The sequence below is a fragment of the Castor canadensis genome, chromosome 17 (genome assembly GCF_047511655.1).
Source record: "Castor canadensis chromosome 17, mCasCan1.hap1v2, whole genome shotgun sequence".
NCBI classification, from domain to species: domain Eukaryota; kingdom Metazoa; phylum Chordata; class Mammalia; order Rodentia; family Castoridae; genus Castor; species Castor canadensis.
In genome coordinates, this window is record NC_133402.1 from 2537218 (window position 1) to 2551191 (window position 13974).

General features: G+C 56.8%; 3 protein-coding genes and 1 long non-coding RNA gene across 4 annotated transcripts; 3 read left to right on the forward strand and 1 right to left on the reverse strand.

The window, feature by feature from the left end:
- Positions 1-6430: 6430 nt before the first annotated feature.
- Positions 6431-8120, forward strand: Cldn9 (claudin 9). The gene has a single exon (XM_020171890.2). It carries the CDS (start codon positions 6812-6814, stop codon positions 7463-7465), a length of 654 nt encoding a protein of 217 aa, XP_020027479.1. The 5' UTR covers positions 6431-6811; the 3' UTR covers positions 7466-8120.
- A 247-nt stretch (positions 8121-8367) lies between these two features.
- On the forward strand, positions 8368-9512 carry LOC141418528 (uncharacterized). Its single transcript, XR_012443156.1, has 2 exons — positions 8368-8525; positions 9234-9512. It is a non-coding gene; the product is annotated as an uncharacterized lncRNA (long non-coding RNA).
- Positions 8415-11038, reverse strand: Cldn6 (claudin 6). Its single transcript, XM_020171887.2, has 2 exons — positions 10835-11038; positions 8415-9406 (listed from the first exon to the last, which is right to left on the reverse strand). The coding sequence occupies exon 2, from the start codon at positions 9389-9391 to the stop codon at positions 8726-8728; it is 666 nt and encodes a 221-aa protein (XP_020027476.2). The 5' UTR covers positions 9392-9406; positions 10835-11038; the 3' UTR covers positions 8415-8725.
- Positions 11039-11830: 792 nt separating this feature from the next.
- On the forward strand, positions 11831-13811 carry Tnfrsf12a (TNF receptor superfamily member 12A). Its single transcript, XM_020171884.2, has 4 exons — positions 11831-11989; positions 12698-12802; positions 13016-13150; positions 13234-13811. Exons 1-4 carry the CDS (start codon positions 11902-11904, stop codon positions 13287-13289), a joined length of 384 nt encoding a protein of 127 aa, XP_020027473.1. The 5' UTR covers positions 11831-11901; the 3' UTR covers positions 13290-13811.
- The last annotated feature ends 163 nt before the right edge of the window (positions 13812-13974 follow it).

The window sequence follows — 13974 nt, forward strand, 5'->3', positions numbered from 1 at the left end:
GCCACCTGTGCCATCTCTGCCGCACCCGCCACTGCCGGGGCTGCCACCCGGCCTGACCTCCAAGTCCCCGCCGCCCTCGGCACTCGCCCTTGCCGAGCTGCCCCCGCTGCCCGCGCTCCCGCTGCGGCCGGAGCTGCCGGCACCGTGGGGCCCCGGCGCCCACCTGGCGTTGCCAGAGCTGCCGCCCGAGGTCCACGCGCCCCCGCCGCCCGCCGCCGCTCTCGCCCTGCAGGACCTGCCGCGCCTGCCCGCGCCCGCGCCCGCGTCCCCGGCGCACCTGCCGCTGCCGCCGCTGCCCGAGACCGCGGTCTCCGCCATCCCGGGGCCCGTGGGCGCGCGCGGACGTCCGCCCTCGCTCGCCGAGTCGCCCCCGCAGCCGCTGCCGCCGCTGCCCGCGCGGCCCTCGCCCTTCAGCCTGCTGGCGCCGCCGGGGCCCCGAGACTCCCGCGCCCTGGCCGCTTTCCCGCCCCCGCCGCCCCCGCCGTACTTCTTCCTGTGGCCGCCGTGCTGACCGCCCCGCCCTCCCTGGGCGCCCACCGCAGGGACAGCGCCGGGTGAGGAGCGGCTTCAAAGGGTCCGAGCCTCTGATCGGAGGCTTCCTTCCCCTTCCCCTCCTGCCTCGCAGCCTCTCCCTATAGGTTATCCGAGAATGTCGTTCATGTCCGGCCGCACGCAGGACAGCAGACTGGCCCGCAGCACATTCGGAAGGAAACGGGAATTAGGATGAAAGCGCAATTTAAGATGCGCCAGCCGAATGTCAGGGTTTCCTCTTGGGTTTGCATTTGGAAACTCTGATCCTCCCTCCCAAGTCTCACAAAGCCAGACTTTGAACTGAAGTTGAGCCAAGGGTCCTTGCCGCCCCCAGGTGTTGATGGACAGTCGCTGCTGGGCAGGAGGACCGCATGCGAGGGCTGTGAAGTCATCCTCAGGACAGGAGAGCGCCAGGCTGAGTCTTCAATGGAAACTCCTCTCCCCAGCCTCGCTGGCCTTCCACCCCCACCTGGCCAGTTTCTGTGCACTCAGTGGAGCTCAATATAAAGTTCTCTTTGTTCCACAGGTGGCCTGGGGTCAGGTAACTAGGCGGCCGTCCGATCTCCACGGGCTCTCCTGCAGCAGCGCAGGAAGCCAGCCTTGACCTTGGGGACCTCGGGGGCCGAGATCCTACCAGCAAAAAGGGTAGGATATTTTCTAAGGCTGCAGTAACAAATTACAAAGTGAGCTGTCTAAGACAACAGAAATTTGTTTTCTTACAGTTCTGGCGGCCAGAAATATAAAATCAAGCTTTGGCAGGACCTGGCTCCCTTCACAGGCAGGAGGAAAGGGTCCTTACCCCCTTCATCTTCTGGAAGCTCCAGATCTTCCATGGCTTGTGACTGCATGGCTCCAATCTCTTCCTCCATCACAGTCTTCTCCTCCTCTGGGTCTGTGTTCCATTCCCCTGGTTTTTTATCTTTGTGGGTTTTTTGGTTTTGGGGTTTTTTTTTTTTTTTTGCAGTACTGAGGTTTGAACTCAGGGCCTACACCTTGAACCACTTTGCCAACCCTGTTTTCTGATGGATTTTTTTGAGAGAGGATCTCAAGAACTATTTGCCCCGGCTGGCTTTGAACCACAATTCTCCTGATCTCTGCCTCCTGAGTAGCTAGGATTACAGGCATGAGCCACCACCACCTGGCTCTTGTTTTTTTCTTATAAGGATATTTGTCATTGGATGTGTGCCTACCCTCAATCCAGGTTGATCTCTTCTTTCGAGACTTCATTTAATCACATTTGCAAAGACCCTTTTATCAGATGAGGTCACATTCCCAGGCACCACACACTTACGTGTGGACACCACAGAATTCATACAGGCAATGTGCTCTCCCTTGTAGGGCTGACCCACCTCCCTATCTCTTGTCTCAGAATTTACTGTGCGTGTCTGTAATCCCAGAACTCAAGAGGCTAAGGCATGAAGATCAAGAGTTCGAGGCCAGCTGGGCACCGGTGGCTAACAACCTGTAATCCTAGCTACTTGGGAGGCTGAGATCAGGAAGATCAAAGTTCAAGGCCAGCCCAGCAAATAGTTTCTGGAGGACCCCATCTCCAAAATAACCAGAGCAAAATGGGTTGGAGGTATGAGTCAAGCAGTAGAGCACCTGCTTTGCAAGTGAGAAGCCCTGTCTTCAAACCCTCGTCCTACCAAAAAAAAAAAATTTTTGAGGTCAGGGCTGGTGGAGTGGCTCAAGTGGTGCCTGCCTAGCAAGCAAGCACAAGGTCCTGAGTTCAAATTCCAGTACCATTAAAAAAAAAAAGTTCCAAATTGAGAACCTGTCTCAAAAACAACCAAAATAAGAACGTATTGTGTTCTAGGCCCTGGTCCTCACTGACCTGAGCGCTTGGGGACCTCGGGGACCCCTGGGCAGGAGCATATGGTTCTAGTACCTTAATGAAACTTACTGGCACAGGAAGAAAATAAAGTGACTGTCTTTCCCCTTTTTTGAATTATGGCTGAGTCCCTACCCTGCCGACTTGCTACCTCCCACCCCATTCATCTTGAGTAGACTTCCTCCCTCAGCTAGGAAGCAAACAGTAACCTGGGACAATGCTGAGTCCTCTGAAAGACAGCACAAACAAGGGGCCCCAGCCTCAAAGCTCGGAAGTCATAACTGCTGCTGCTTGAAAGCTGATGATCGTAACTGATAATAAAGTTAATAATTGCTACCCAGTTCATGGCCTCTGTGCAGATCACAGGTGAAATTGCCCTTACGCTTTTGGCAAAATGCTCTTGTCTGAGTCAGTCCCTACAGTGATTCCCAAAGTGGGGTGCTGGCCCAGGAATGTGCCCACAGTGAGCTTGGAGGTAGAAGGTGTTACCTCCCCCTTTATAGCTTAGAGGCCCCTGAAGTTGGGCAGCTGTGACTTGCCCCTGATGATCCTGGGGTAGGAGTCCAGCCTGCTGCCTACTGCTTGAGGAGAGCACAAGGTGCTGGACCTTTGGCATCAAGGACACAGACCAGGTGAAAGTTCACCAGAGAATGGAAGACCACTTCCCTTGTAATCACGTGCAGATCAGATTCTCTCTGGGGAAGAAATGGAGGGGTCCAGAGGAATGGGTGGTGCAAGGGAGGCTCAGCTAGAGGAGGCTCTGTCTCACTGTCTGCTGGGAATAGCACCCAGAGGCCTGCATGATCTCAAGTAGCTGAAGCCAGCTTTTGGAGGTCAGGGTCTGGCTTGCACAGGGGTGGGTTGTAGAGGGCAAGGCCCCAGCCTTGGTTTCTCCAAGGGTACTGTAGTGGGGGAGGTTTTCTTTCCTCACCTCTTTTCTGATCTCTGGAGATGGGGGTGGGGATTCCAGAGGACCTGTTAAAGTGCCATTGAGATGGTAAACTACACAGAGAGGCCCCACCTCTCCCTATCAAAGGCATTCCAGCCCCCCTCTTCAGTCCCTATTTAGGTCCCAATTTTAACCCTTTGGTTTCCAGGACTGGACTGAGACCAGGTGGACTAGGGGTGGCCTAAGAGAGGGACTGGAACCTCCTAGCTAGGCCCCAAAAAGGCTGAAGGCCAAGTTTGTCAGGGGCACTCCTGTTGCATGCCCTAGATCCTGCCCCAGAGGGCAGCTCCTCAGCCCTACTGCACACTCTCTGAATGCTTTGGGGTAACTCTAACCCTATCTTTGCTCTCTCCCCGCCCCCCCCCCCCCCCCCCCCCCCCCCCCCGTGCCTGAGTGACTTGGCCTTATTTTAGAGAGGAGGAATGAGAGACTTACTCCCTGGGTCACCTAAGGGCCAGGCCAGCAGGGACTGATCACTGGGGAGGTGTCCATGTCCTCCAGCACACACCTCCCAGTGGCTGATGGGTTCCTGGCACTGGACTGCACCTGCTTTGCCTCAGGGTAGCATGTGGTGAGCAAAACACACTTCAGGGCCACAGAGGAACAGGGGTCCTCTTGGTCTCCACTATGGGACCACAGGTGTGTGCTGCCCCCGACCTGGTTACGTTGTTTGGGGTCTAAAGCTGCCTGTGGAACTGGTGAGCCCTACCTGGCAAAATTTGAGTGCAGATTGACCAACTGTCTCGAGTTTCCCTAGGATGAAGAACTCAACCAGGGATGTCCCAGACCAACTGGTGTAAGTTGGTCACTGAGACCCAAGGCAAGAGGAAGACTTTCTGTGTGCCTGGGGAAGAGAAAAGCTCCTGCATTAGAGCTCCCCAGGGTGGGGTTGGTGGGCCCTTCCGGACTCAGGCTTGTCCCTGCTGCTTGACACCTGCCCAAACCTGTGCAGCTGGATTCCTGGCAGCCCCTGGAAGGCCTCTCAGGGAGCCCACTGACCGACTGGCTCTATTTGTCCTTCTTCTTAGCTGTCCCCTCACCTCCACACTGAAATCCAAGCCCCAGGGGCTGGATGAGCTGGACAAACCCGACCTCATCACCTGAGGGCTGGAGACTAAGCCACTGTTCAGCCCACTGTCATCAGCTTCCAGCCCTGATACTGCAAAAGAGGCACCTCCACCTCCTCTGGTTGGGTAGGGGTGGGTAGGGGGTACCCCTCACCCTGGAAGAGACTCCCTGTAGGGAGGGAGGAAGCCTGCACCCAGTCTACCTTCCAGAGCAGCTGACTGGTGCTGGCTTCAGTCTATTTTTTTTGTTTGTTTGTTTGTGGTGAAGGAGATTCTCAGCTTTTGGGAGTCACAGATTCCTTTGCAATCTGATGAAAACAGAAACCTTTCTTCCAGAAGTACTAAAACCCATACACAGAAGCAAGCTCCACCCCTGGGTTCCAATCATGAGTAATTCTAGAAGCTAGAACCCTTTGTAAATAAAGACCCAAGAGCTGGACATAGTGGCTTATACTTGTAGTTCTAGCTACTTGGGATGCGGAGATCAGGAGGATTATGGTTCAAGGCTAGCCTAGGCAAAGTTTTTGAGACACCTTCTTGACCAATAAAAAGGTGAGGGTGGTTGTATGTGCCTACTGTATGGGAAGCATAAATAAGATATCCATCCAGGCCACTTAGGCATAAACATGAGACCCTATCTAAAAAAACCAAATCAAAAAGAGCTGGGGGCATAGTTCAAGTGGTACAGCACTTGCCTAGCAATTGCAAGGCCCTGAGTTTGACCCCACGTACCACAAAAAAAGTCCCCAAAAACACTAAGCAGAGATGTACCTAATCCCCAGATGTACGTGTGTGTGTGGTTCAGGGAAGCCTCTAGACCTGTCCCCACTGGTGCCAGGTGCCTGGTTGGCTCCAGTTTGTGCCCAGCCCTGGTGGAGGTATAAAGGTGACAGGCTGTCCAGGGTGAGGGCCAACAAGGGGACCCCCTCACCTCCCTGTAGAGTGTGTGAATGGAAGGGAATGTGCCCATCTCCCTTTTCAGATAAATCATAGTCCTCAGGAGTTCTTGGCTTCCAGGGAAGAGCTTGAGGCAGCTGGTGAATCCCCAAAATGAGCATGTTCTTGTGGCAGTTAAGGAAACTTGATCTTCTGTGATGATTCCTGTTAGGGGTCAGGATTTGACCCAAGGTCTGGGTGACTCCCAGGCTGCTTCCCATGAAGGGAGAGTCACGAGTCATTCCTGTGGCTTGTAAAGCAGGGCTGAGGACACCGGAGTCCTCTAAACCACCTCCATGGTGTCTCAGCCTGCCTGGCCATTCATGCAGCTATGAGAAAGAGTGGTTCTGCGAGTGCACCCTTCCCCTAGGTCCCTGTGTGTCCCTCCCCTTCTACCCCCAGGTCATTCTGTGCCCCTCTCCACCTCCACAACAAGCTTTTCATCCCCTGTCCTCTAGAGACCTTCAGTAGCTCAACTCAGTGCCCACCTCCCACACCAGTTTCGGTGGGGGAGGGGGGAAGGCAGGCACACCTGAGCTGAGGTAGAGGGGTGTGTGTATGTGTGTGGGGGGGTAGTTTTCTAGGCCGTTGCCAGGACAATGCTACCTGAGCTGGGCGCCAGGCACCTGTTGCCTGGGGAACCTTGCGGGCGGGGCCCCTCCCTGGGGAGCTGCCAGGGCCACTGAGCTGAGACAGGAGAAAGATCAGATTCCAGAGAGTCCCGGGTGGGTGGGGGTGGGGAGGAAAGGAGACTACACCTGCATCATCACAAAATGGGGCCAAGGGCGGCATAATCGGGGAAGGGGCAGATTCAGGGCGAGGCCCCATCTGCCTTGTTCTGTGTCCCCTGCCAATTCATTGCCTTTTGGCTCCCCCTTCCTCCCCTCCTCTATTCCTGAGATTGTCCTCAGTCTTTTCATGCCTTTATCCCTGGGTTCCCAGCAAGAATGTTCTTCCCTTGCCCCTGCCTGGTCTCAGTACTCCCCCGCAACTGACCCTGATGGCTCCCCCACTGCACTTACCCCAGACCCCTCCTCCCCATGACTCAGGTCCTGCTATCCAATCATGGCCTCTGGGCACTGCACTCCTCCCCTGCCTGGGCCTTAAAACCCAGCCTGCAGCAGGTGCCGGCAGAGGCCCCAGGTGGCACAGGCTCAGCGAGAAGCAGCACCAGCCAAGACAGGACCAGGCTCTCCCCAGTCGTATGCTAGGTCTGCAGGGACCCTGCTGTGTGAGCTCCCCTTGAACGTGACTACAAGGTGTTGATGGGCAACAGGTCCCCAAGAAGACACAGCCTCTCAACTGAGGAAGACCTGGAGACCAGCTCGTGTTCAGTAAGTATCACACACCTGTGAAAGGCCCACAGATGTGAGGACTGGCCTGACCTGAGGACAACAGATCCATCTTCTACTGGGCACCAAGACCCCTCATCTGGTCCTTCTGACTTCCACTCTGAGTCAGTCTTCCCGGGGTTGAGAAGACCTAACCTGAGGGCAGATGGCTTCAACTGGCCTTGAACTCCTGGGCATGACCCTGGCTGTGCTGGGCTGGCTAGGGACCCTTGTCTCCTGCGCCCTGCCCCTATGGAAAGTGACCGCTTTCATCGGCAACAGTATCGTTGTGGCCCAGGTCGTGTGGGAAGGGCTGTGGATGTCCTGTGTGGTACAGAGCACCGGCCAGATGCAGTGCAAGGTGTATGACTCCCTGCTGGCCCTACCCCAGGACCTGCAGGCTGCACGAGCTCTGTGTGTTGTTGCCCTCCTGCTGGCCCTGCTTGGCCTGCTGGTGGCCATCACGGGCGCCCAGTGCACTACATGTGTGGAGGATGAAGGTGCCAAAGCCCGCATCGTGCTCACTGCAGGGGTCGTCCTCCTCCTTGCTGGCATCCTGGTGCTCATCCCAGTCTGCTGGACAGCCCACGCCATCATCCAGGACTTCTACAACCCACTGGTGGCCGAGGCCCTCAAGCGGGAGTTAGGGGCCTCCCTTTACCTGGGCTGGGCAGCGGCTGCATTGCTTATGCTGGGTGGGGGGCTGCTGTGCTGCACATGCCCCCCACCCCAGATCGAGCGGCCCCATGGACCTAGGCTGGGCTACTCCATTCCCTCCCGCTCGGGAGCATCAGGCCTGGACAAGAGGGACTATGTGTGAGGCTGTGGCTTTCTTCAGGAACCTCCAGTATAGCCTGTTACCTGTCACTACTGTAACCCTCCTGCCCAATCCGTTCCCTCTTTGACAAAGCTTATCCAGGCCTTGGCTGAGCTGCCTTCAGTGGTCCCAACCTTGAGACAGGGCCAAAGTTGTTGGGTGCTGTCCCTCCCTCCCCCCCTTGTTGCTTCCTTCTGCCCTCAAACTAGCACTCCTCTTCCTTAGCCTTCCCTTGCCCTTACTCCAAGGGCAATAGCCACTGGCCTCTAAAATAAAGAGCAGACCATTCCCTGAAGCTGGTTCCATCTGGCCCAACCACCACCTCTGTCCAAGAGGCCCCTGCTCCCCCACTTGTAAGGCAAGAATAAAAAGCATTTGTAATTGGGTTTCATCTGATCTGTCAACAGCCTCCCTAGGTGTCTCTGGGCCAAGGCCTGCTCCAGGTCCTACCCAGTGGGCAATCTCACTTAGGTCATGCGGTCTGCCAGGACTGGCATAGGGCAAGGGATCATTAACCTATGCCCACCTTCTCCTCTAGTTAGGCTGGGCACTCAGCCCCCAGCAACACCAAAGGCACATTAAAAAAAAAAATCTTTATTTAGTAAAACTTTGTGAGTGTAGGTGGTGAATGGGCAAGTGTGCAAGGTTGAAGGGGTGTGTGTGTGTGTGTGTGTGTGTGTGTGTGTGTGTGTGTGTGGTGTGCGTGGGGGGGGGGGTATATAGCATAGCTGGGACCTGACTCAGGGAGGGGGTAACCAGGTGCAGGAGCCAGTGGTAAGAAGACACAGAGTGGATGATTCTTTGGTAACTTATCACCTGCCCTTCAAGGGCTGAGAAGACAGGCCTGAGCAGGAAGGGGTGTGGCTGTCCTTGGAAGTTTAGGGAAGTCCAACCCCCCAGCAGCAGCAGGAACTCTTGGGACAGGCCATCTTTGTGATCACAAAAGCCAGAACAGCAAGCAGCCTTCAGCTGGTTCCACAGCTCCAACTTGGTTACCAAGATGTGGAGACTCAGGGTGAAGAAAGATCCAGAAGCATCACTTCTTTGGCTCCATTATCCAAAGGTGAGAAATACTAACATAGGTGGGAGTCTGTCATCTTGATTCAGTTATCAAATGGATTTAAACAGTTTACCCTCCCCCATAAAAAAAGAAAAGGTAAAAATCAACTCCAGAGCTTCAGGCAGTACCCTCTCCATCTTTCAGTGGCTCCAGCTCAGGGGCCAAGGCTCCCTGCCCAATGGAGCCCTCACTCCCCACCCTTATCAAACGTAATTCTTGGTGGGGTACTCAGAGGGCCCCCGAGAAGTGGAATGAGGGGCAGATGCCGAATAGCGGGCCATGTAATGGCTGGGGCCCCGGGACCCTCCAGAGGGGCAGGTGCAGCATAGCAGCCCACCGCCCAGTAATAAAAGGCCTGAGGCAGCCCAACCCAGGTAGAGGGAGGCCCCCAGCTCCCGCTTTTGGGCTTCAGCCACCAAGGGGTTGTAAAAGTCCTGGATGATGGCGTGGGCAGTCCAGGAGACAGGGATCAGGGTCAGGACTCCTGAGATGACAAAGATGATCCCAGAGGTGAGCACCAGGCGGGCTTTGGAGTCCTTGTCCTCTACACAGGTGGTGCACTTGGCACCAGCAAGGTAGACCAGCAGGCCAAACAGAGACACGAGTAGGGTGATGACACAGAGAGCTCGTGCCGCCTGCAGGTCTTGGGGCAGGGCCAGCAGGGAGTCATACACCTTGCACTGCATCTGGCCAGTGCTCTGTACCACACAGGACATCCACAGCCCTTCCCACACGACCTGGGCCACAACGATGCTGTTACCGATGAAAGCTGTCACCTTCCACATGGGCAGGGCACAGGACACCAGGGCCTTCACCCAGCCCAGCAATGTCAGGATGACTCCCAGGATTTGCAGACCAGAAGAAGCCATGGTGAGGAAGCTGCACTGCAAGAAACAGATGCAGAGGATTGTTAGGAGTTGCTGCCTCAGTCCCTTATACAGGAACCCTGGAAGTCGGTCACCATGTCCGGCAATACAGGGTATATATGTACATTCCCTGGGTTTCATTTTTTATGGGCAAACTAAGCATTTAATTAATGTTTTCCTAGTTACATGACAGGTGCTGACTTAGGACAGTGAATAAACAGGCAATTCTGGCTGATTGGATGCAGATGAAAGGCAACCGGATTAAGTCGATGCCCAAGCCAGTCCACAGACATGACCACTTGGCAGTGTATTTTATCAGGTGGCAAAAAGAGGAATAGAAAAACAGCCTAATTTCCCAGTGGTCTGGTTCTGAGCCATGAGTTTAAGTCTCAAAACTTCTCATTTTCAACACAGGCTGGAGATCTCCAGCTTCCTCCCACCACCCAAGGTCCAAACTCATTGCTCCCTATCAGGTAGATACTAGTTTCATCTTAGTCCCTAGCTGGCCTCTTCACCACAGAGGTGGCCTACCACCCAGGCCTAGAGGGGCAGCAAACAAACCCTCTCACCCAGAAGCAGTTTCTTTTCCAAAGCACCCTTGGCCCTCCCTTGGGGTCAGAGAGCAGTGCCTTCAAGGTTGGGGACATTCTTCCGTATTTGAGAGCATAGGTCATGGTGGGGTCCTCTCAGGACACAACTTCCCTCAAGAGAAGTTAAACTCCCAGGGCTCTGTCACTTCCTCCACGGTCTTCCTGGTTTGCACCTGTGTCCTTCAGGTCTCACTTTGTGTTAGAGGCACACAGGAACCAGCTCTGCTCAGGACCCCGCTGTGGCTCCCCCCTTAGTTCTTCCCTCAAGGCTTAAATCAAAGACTGGTGCCCCTCGCAGTGTGGCCCAGGGCCAGTTTTTGACTCCCTTCTCACTTGCCCTCGCACCCAGGCGGCAGAGCTCATGATCTCAGGGGAGATTCGCCCCTCTGTGTGCGCCCCTGCCCTCGTCCCCTTTCCTATCCACACACAGAGGGCTCATTTCTGTACCAAGGCACCCTAGCCGACTCAGCCACTGCGGCCCACTCGGCCACCGCTGCCTAGGACGGCGCGTCTGGGAGGGGTTTAATGGCGCCAGCAGCAGGGTCGGTTCCCGCAGGTGAGGGGGAGGGGAGCCCCACCCCAGAGAGGCCAGGCCGGTGGGGGAGGGGTACCCGGGGTTTCGGTGCCTTTGTCCCAGGGTAGGGGGAGGAGCGTTTAAACCCTTCTGGAGCCGCCGAAGGACCCGATCGCGCGCTGGGTTCGGTACAGCCCAGGTACTCGTAGACCCAGGTGGCTGCGGCCAGGAGCGCAGCTCCAGTTCTCCCCACCATTTCCCATTCACGTCGCCACGACCCCTGCACCTGGCTCCGCGAGGCGTCCGTCCCTCCTCCAACTTGCACTCTTGCCCCAAGCTCACCTGCGAAAGACACCAGAGAGATCCGTAGGCCGAGTGCGTGGATAGGGACGGAGGCGGGGGGTCTTAAAGAGGCAATGACGTCACTGGACCACCTCCCTGAGGGAGGGGCAGAGACCCCAGCCCCGTTGGCAGTCGAACGCGCTTCTCAGCCTGGTCCGGGGGACGCTGGAGAACTGGGAGGCAGCACCTGCAACCGGCTGGATAGGTGCAGGGACCCTGGCTGGCTGACGTCCCAGGTGCCGCTCACTGGTACTGTAACTCCAGAACTCACCCAACCTTCCCGAACCTCAGTCTCCTACTCTGCAAAATGGGGGTAAGAAGCCTGCAGCTTAGTATTCGTACCTTAGTCGGTACACATTAAGGGACGCATAATCTCTTGGCATTATTTTACTTTTTGTAGTTGTGTAGTGGGACTGATTTTTTTTTTTCCGGTACTGGGTTTTGAACTTAGGGCTTCACGCTTGCTAGGCAGGCGCTTTACCACTTGAGCCACTCCGCCAGTCCTGTTTTGTGTTGGGTATTTTCAAGATAGGGCTGCTGACACTATTTGCTCAGGCTGGCTTGGAACCCCAGTACTCCTGATCTCTGCCTCCCGAGTAGCTAGGATTACAGGCGTGAGCCATCGGCGCCCTCTATGTTGTCATTGTGCTTTCGAAGGCCTTAAGAAAGCTGTACGGTGCGCGCCTGTAAGCTCAGCTACTCGGAAGTTGAGGGGGGAAGATCGCATGTTCAAGACCATCCTGGGGTACATAGAGGAAAGAAAAAAAAGAAAGCTGCAATTATGATATCTGCATGGGTTGTGTCATAGCAGACTCCCCGTATCCCACACTCTCTGGACCTGAGGAGAGGGCCCGGTCGGGTTCTGGAGCGCGCGCGGGAACTGCTTGGTGAACAAATGACTGAACTTAGCGGACGGCGCCTGGCCCGGCGTCCAGGAGCGCATGGCTGGGCGGGCAGAGGCGAGGACTCCGCCCCGGAAGGCGGGGGCGGAGGCGGGGCAGCTGTCCTGGGTCGTGGCGTTGGGGTTGGCTGCGAGAGCAGACGGTGGCGGCCGCGGAACGCACACTATGGCTCCGGGTTCCCTGCGCCCGCCGCTGCCGCTCCTCGTGCTGGGGCTGGGGCTGCTTTGCGCCGCGAGCGGGGAGCAGGCGCCAGGTATGCGGGAGCCGGGTACCCCGGGCCGGGGGTCGGGAGCCTCGATTGGGGGCCTGGAGGACCGGGCGGAACTGGGGAACCGGGCGGACGTAAGTAGGGGTCTGGAATCAGGAGTCTTCTTCAGACCCCCTGATTCCTGGTGAAATGGGAAAGTCCTATTCCATGCTTCATCCGCTGTCCGGGCCTCAGGTCTCTACCTGTCCAATTGGGGGTCTTTTGTCCCCAAAGTCAGTACCAAAACTAGAGAGAGGAAGTTTGAGAGCAGGATGTTTCGTCTGGTAAGGGGGCACGCCCCCAGCCTGGTCTGTACGGGGGTCTGCCTAGCCCCAGGGATCCAAGAGTCGCGGAGGGGTGTCGAGAAGCATGGGGGTCTGTGTCCTCTATACCATGCGGGGTGCCCCCTTCCATCCGGTGACTTCAGTGCCCAGCTATGCAGGGGGAGGTACCGGGGTCGGGCCCCGTGCCCAGGAGTGAGTCACCCGCTGGCGGCGGGGGGAGTTGTGGGGACCTGACCCCCCCCCCTCAAGTTCCGCGCCACACGCTCCCCCTGCACTGCCGTGTCCCGGTCAGGCTGTTCGGTCACCTGTGAGGAATGCTTGGAGGAGGGGGCGCCGGTGACTCACGTTATTCGAGCCGACCGACCCTGACCTCAGCCCCCAGAATAGCCGCGCCCTGCCCCCAGCCTCTGACCCGCGGCCCCTTCCCCAGGCACCGGCCCTTGCTCTCGCGGCAGCTCATGGAGTGCGGACCTCGACAAGTGTATGGACTGCGCGTCGTGCCCGGCGCGACCGCACAGCGACTTCTGCCTGGGCTGTGAGTGGACCCCAGAAGGGAGAAAAGGGTTGGGGTGGATGGAGAAGAGGGCAGAGGACTTAGGATATGAGAAATTAATCGAGAGAAGGAGCGAGTGGGGAAGGGGCTTCTATCAGAGTGAGGGCCACAGAGGGGGCAGGCTTGAGGCCCAATTGTAGGGAGCCGGACTGGTGTGGAGATGGGCGAGGTCTGACTTGGAGTCCTGGCCCTTAGGCGCTACGGCACCTCCCGCCCCCTTCCGGCTGCTCTGGCCCATCTTGGGGGGAGCCCTGAGCCTGGGCCTGGTGTTGACGCTACTTTCTGTCTTCCTGGTCTGGAGACGGTGCCGCAGGAGAGAGAAGTTTACCAGTAAGTACGCTGCTGCTGGCCGCCCCCCCACTCACTCCTCCACATTTCCCCTGCTCATGACGACCCCACCTCTTCTCTTGCAGCCCCCATAGAGGAGACCGGTGGAGAGGGATGTCCAGGTGTGGCACTGATCCAGTGACTGAGTGACCATACTGTGCCTACTCACCATTCATTCATTCATTCTGGAGCCAGCCCCTGCCTTCCAGACACAGCCAGGGCCGAGCTCTTCGAACCACAGGGGGTGGGGTGGGGTGGGGGTGGTGAATCACCTCCAAGCCCTGAACCAGGCCATAGGAGCCTTCCAAGATGTCTGACTGCTGTCTTTGGCTCCAGGACAGAAAGGGAGCCTCATGCTGGCTTACACAGACCACACCAAGAAACTGCAGTATTTGCACGAGGGGGCCTTCTGCTTCCCCTGATGCCCTGGAGGCCTGGCTGACAAAACAGCGGGCCCCACCCACTCAGATGGACTGAAATTCCACCATCAGGGTCTCAGCCTGGGGGTTAGGGACCTGTTCTTGACACTAGGGGGCTGGCTCTCTAGTAGGGCTGGTCCTAAAATAAAGAACCCCCCAGCCTCCAAAGGGGGGAAAGGGATATTTATTTGGGGGAGAAGCTTTAGAGGGGAGAACTTATTAATAAAAGAATCTTTAACTTTAAATGGTTCGAGTGTGGCATGGTCCCCAGCTTGACTCCTCAGAGCTGGAGAGGCAGTGAGTCAGTCAGCCGCGGGGGCGGGGGTGAGGCTCTGACTCACACATTCTCAATGCCTGGAGCCCAGACTGCCAGGACCTGGCCTGCCCTAACCGTTTTCCAGGGAAGAT

Excerpts from the sequence above, each read along its gene's own strand:
- Cldn9 (XM_020171890.2), top strand. The coding sequence starts at position 6,812 with ATGGCTTCAACTGGCCTTGAACTCCTGGGCATGACCCTGGCTGTGCTG.
- Cldn6 (XM_020171887.2), bottom strand. The coding sequence starts at position 9,391 with ATGGCTTCTTCTGGTCTGCAAATCCTGGGAGTCATCCTGACATTGCTG.
- Tnfrsf12a (XM_020171884.2), top strand. The coding sequence starts at position 11,902 with ATGGCTCCGGGTTCCCTGCGCCCGCCGCTGCCGCTCCTCGTGCTGGGG. Across the intron at positions 11,990-12,697 it reads GAGCGGGGAGCAGGCGCCAG|GCACCGGCCCTTGCTCTCGC; the intron begins GTATGCGGGAGC and ends CCCCTTCCCCAG. Across the intron at positions 13,151-13,233 it reads CAGGAGAGAGAAGTTTACCA|CCCCCATAGAGGAGACCGGT; the intron begins GTAAGTACGCTG and ends CTTCTCTTGCAG.